General features: G+C 44.3%; 1 protein-coding gene across 2 annotated transcripts in view; it reads left to right on the plus strand.

Moving 5' to 3' along the window:
* LOC122267045 (serine/threonine-protein kinase ULK2-like) overlaps positions 1-5,000 on the plus strand; it is a 127,855-nt gene that overhangs the window by 28,001 nt on the left and 94,854 nt on the right. For both annotated transcript variants that reach the window (XM_086544956.1, XM_086544955.1), the window contains exon 2: positions 164-256. In XM_086544956.1, the coding sequence (XP_086401082.1) occupies positions 164-256 (93 nt within the window). The remainder of the gene's footprint in view (positions 1-163; positions 257-5,000) is intronic.

Genomic DNA, 5,000 nt, shown 5'->3' on the forward strand with positions numbered 1-5,000 from the left:
TTTATTTTATGTATTCATCTGTTTACTTTCTAATTATATTTATTCACTTATATTTTCATTTTATTTATATATGTACATCTTTGTTGTTTTGCTTGTTTATCTATTCATGGAATTGATTATGTGATTTGTTTTTTACTAATTCTCCCCCCTTTTTTCATTGCAGAAACCCGGCCTTACTGTTGCCATAAAGAGCATCACCAAGAAGAACATTGCAAAGAGCCAGAATCTCTTGGGGAAGGAAATTAAGATTCTTAAGGTAAGTGAAGAACTTTTTTTTTCTTTTTTTTCATGTTATTTCTAGAGATATTTAGTTGTTTTTTTGTGTGTGTTGTTGGGTGGAGGGATGGGGGTAGAGGGGTGGAGGGGTGGGGGTGGGGGTGGGGTGTGTATGTGTTCGAGTGTGGATATCCATTGGAATTAGCCCCCACCCTTTGCCAGCTCACTCAAACTTCACTTTCACCCTTCAACTCTCATTCACCCTTCACTCTCATCCTTCACTCACCCTTCAGCCTCATCCTTCACTCACCCTTCACCCTCATCCTTCACTCACCTTTCACCCTCACCCTTCACTCTCATCATTCACTCACCCTTCACCCTCACCCTTCACCCTCATTCTTCACTCCCCCTTCACTCTCATCCTTCACTCTCACTCATCCTTCACTCACCCTTCACCCTCATCCTTCACTCTCACTCACCCTTCACTCTCATCCTTCACCCTTATTCACACTTCCTTGAGAGACACAAATCTCAAGGAATCGGTGCCCTTCAAGCGCGCGGGCGTGTGTGACGGGCGGCGGCGCTGGGGCGTGGCATGGGAAGAGGGGGGGGTGGGGAGAATGTGTGGGTGGATGGGAGGGTGAAAGGGAAGGAGGGAGGGTGGGTAGAAGGGAGGGTGGGTATTGGGAGGGAGGGATGGAGGGGGGTTAGGTAGATAGGTAGGGATGGTGGATGGGTGGGTATTGCGAGGGAAGGAAGGAAGGAAGGATGGAAGGATGGAAGGAAGGAAGGAATGAAAGGAAAGGAGGTAGGTGGTAGGTAGATAGGTAGATAGAGAGGGAAGGAAGGAAGGAAGGACGGAAGGAAGGAAAGAAGGAGGTAGATAGATAAATAGGTAGGTAGGTAGGTAGGTAAGACAGACAGACAGACAAACCAACAGAGACAGAGGAAAGGATAGAGAGGGGGAGACACGGATCAGATCACGCCCGCCCGCCCGCCCATGAAAAGGTGGGCGGGCTGTTCTCACGGCGGCCTTGTGAATTGCGTGTGAACAAGCATGCACCTAGATCAAAATCAGCGATGAATTTGAGGTATACTGAATAGTCCTTTCTTGAAGTATACTGATTTTTTTTCTTTATTTAAAATGTACATAGACTTACTAAAAGTTACAGCATATGATCATGATTATTGGATGAATTTGGAAATGATATATAGAAAATGATATCCTTTTTTTATCATTAGTGAATAGATCCTTTTTTTATCATTAAAAAATGTAAATATACTTAGAAACTAAAAACATGCGGTTTTACAGCATATGATCACAATTATTGGGAGTGACATGACATTAAAAATTAACATGGAAATGATATGATTAGAAATGAAATGACATGCGTTTTTTTTTTATCATTAGTGCCATAACAGTTCGGTTCTCGTTGCCTATGCTTTAATTGATATAGCATTTCATAAGTTTGGTTTAAAGTGCGTTACTGTTCGATCTCATATGTTTGTTCTGTATCTCGAGGTAGGCGCTGAAGTGGGACCCGAAGCTGTTTACATATTTACATAATTTATCTATCGGCATATTTAGTCTTCTTTTCCTCTTCGGTTTCCTGTTGATATTGGTTACTCGAGCGGCCAGTGTGACTTGAGTTCAGATTTGGGGTTGCGCTTCTTCATTTTAATACTCGTGTTGCAGCATGTTTGACGGAAAACGCACACGCATACATACATACATACACGTACACTCATGTACATACATACTCTCGTTCCTATACGGAGTTCATAACACTCACACTCACATTCACATTCCAATACACACACGCGCGCATGCACGCACAAACGCACGCACGTACACACACACACACACACACACACACACACACACACACACACACACACACACACACACACACACACACACACACACACACATATACACATACGCATACGCATACGCATATATTTCTGTTGTAGTAGTGTTGTTCCTTCGATTTCCTCCACCTCCCTCCTCCTCCTCCTCCTCCTCCGCCTCTGCCATGTGCGCCGCACCTGTAACGTTTCCCGAGTATATTTAAATCTCATCTTGACCTTTGACTTAATACCGTTCCCCTTCCCCCTCCCCCTTCACTCCGCCCCCCCCCCTCACTCCTCACAACTACACCGCCAGTCCCCTCTCTCCCTCTCTCTCCCTCTCTCCCTCTCTCCCTCTCTCCCTCTCTCAATCACCTTCCCTTCACACCCCACCCCCCTCTCTCCCTGTTACACCTCACCCTCCCCGTTTGGCACCCCTTCCCCTACACCCATTCCTCCTCCTTCTTCATCTCCTTCTTCTTATGCTTCTTCTTCTTCCTTTTCTCGTCCCCCTCCTCCTCCTCCTCCTCCTCCTCCTCCTCCTCCTCCTCCTCCTCCTCCTCCTCCTCCTCCTCCTCCTCCTCCTCCCCCCCTTCTTCTCTACAGTTTGGGATTGAAGGATGCCGTGTGTATGTGCGTGCATGCGTGCGTGCGTGTGTGTCGCAGTTAAAGTTTATATAAAAGTACTTATCCATAATTCACTTGCAAATATCTATTTATATATATTCTTGTGAGAGGTGATACAAGCAGGCAGGCATACATGAAGATGGCCATGGCAAGCATTCAAGCAGGCAGGCAATGCATGATTAACAGACGCAGTGCTTGCGCTCATGACGATAACAGATTTAAATAGGATAAGCCTCTGCCGTTGCATAGAGATCCGGCAGCGATTGCAGGGGGCGGGGGTGGGGGGGGTTGATTCGGTGTGAGGCATTCAGTTGCTCTATTTATTTAGATTTGATTGTTGATAATAGTAATGGAGGTAATGATGATAGTGGTAATTAATGTGAGTAATATTAATTTTATTATTTTGTTATTGTCGTTGTTTATATTAGTTTCATCATCATCATCATCATCATCACCATCATCATCATCATCACCATCACCACCACCATCATCGCCACCACTACCACTATTACCACCACTATCACAATCACTTCAACAATTTTAGTTATTTCAACAGTGTAACCGATAATCGCACGTGTAGCTAGGGCCAGGTTAGGGTTAGGTAAGGAAGTGTGTCATGCAAAGGGGGGTAGGGGGGTAGGGGGAGGGTGGAGGGTGGGTGGCGGATGGAGGGGGGCGTAGAGCAGACAGGGCCATGTCGGTCCCCCATTTTCGAACACCGTGTTGAAGATAAGAAACTCATTATTTTATGAGTCAGCTGTTTTTTTCTACCTGGTGTGTGTTATTTCCTTTGTTTGTGTGATTGTTTGGTGTTTTTGTTTTATTTTCTTTGTTTGAGTGAGGATGGTGTTTTTGTTTGGATTTGTTGGCTTTGAGTGATATCCGTGTGTTTTTTCTTGTTTTGTCTTGGTGTCTTTGTTTGGAGTGAGGGTCGTGTTTGTGTTTTTGTTTTCTTTGTTTATGATAGAGCTGCTTTACCTCCTTGGAAGATGTTTTTATTTTTATTTTATTTCCTCGTTCGAAGAAAGGTGGTGTTTTTGTTTAAATTTCTCTGTATGAGGGAGAATGGTGTTATTTTTTTGAGAGAAGGTGACGTTTTCTTTGTTTGTTTTCTTTGCTCTCCACATATCAAGGAAATAGACTTTGATCCAAGATATATATATACATATATACTCGTGATGGCGCTTCCAATCAAAGGATATCTCTTTAATCTCAAGTTCAGACGAACCCGTCAGATTTACATTTATTAATTTTTATTACTATTGTGTTTGTTGATTTTATTTATATTATTATTATTATTTATTATTATTGTTGTTGTTGTTGATATTACTATTGTTGTTGTTATTATTATTGTTGTTCTTGTTATTATTAATGTTATTAATGTGTTTCTGTTTTTATTTTATTAGTAGTCATTGTTATCATCATCATTATTATTATTATTATTATTATTATTATTATTATTGTTATTAATTTCCGTATAAGTGTCTTTCTATTCAATTTTGTGATAGGGTCGTTGGTCGTCTTTGTGTCTGTGAGGTCGTCCTGTTGTGGTCGTGGCTGGGCGGCACGAAGTCTCATCAGGTGTGGATCAGGGGGAGGATTTAGGTGAAAGGGGAAGAGATGGGAAATTGGGAATGGGAATAAGGATGGGGGGAAGGATGGAGGGGAAGGGAGGGTGAAGGGGATAAGGGAAAGGGGAAAGTAGGGAAGGGGAGGGGGAGGAGAGGGGAGGGTGAAGGGGATAAGGGAGGGGAGGGGAAAGTTGGGAAGGGGAGGGGAGGGTGAAGGGGATAAGGGAAAGGGGAGGGAAGGGGAATGGGGTAGGATAGGATGGGAGGGAAGAGGAGGGGATATTGGTTGTTGTAGGCCCAGGGTTGTGTATGAGGGGGAGGGGGAGATGGGGAAGAGAAGGGAAGGGAGAGGGAATAAAGAAAAGAAAAGGAGGAAGGAAGGAAGGAGGGAGGAGGGAGGAAAGAGAGGAAAAGAGAGAAGAGGAGGAGAAGAGAGGAGAGGGAGGAAAAAGAAAGACGAGGGAGAAACGAGAGAGAAGAGGAGGGAGGGAGGTAGGAAGAGAATGTAAAGAAAGAAGAGGGAGGAGGAGAAGGAGAAGGAGGAGGAGGGAAAAAAAGAGGAGGAGGAGGAGGAGGAAAAAGAGGAGGCGTGGCGAGAGAGATGACGGGAGTGTCGCTGTTTTCTGTTTTTCTCCCCCGTTGTTGTGACGAGGAGTTTGTCCTTCGCTCCGTTAACGGTGGCGTCATCTCGCTGGCGCTTCGTAATTACGGTACAGTGGGAGTGTGACCTGTTCA

This window comes from Penaeus japonicus, unplaced genomic scaffold (genome assembly GCF_977035675.1).
Source record: "Penaeus japonicus unplaced genomic scaffold, GWHDUDI00000001_assembly GWHDUDI00000016, whole genome shotgun sequence".
Taxonomy (NCBI): domain Eukaryota; kingdom Metazoa; phylum Arthropoda; class Malacostraca; order Decapoda; family Penaeidae; genus Penaeus; species Penaeus japonicus.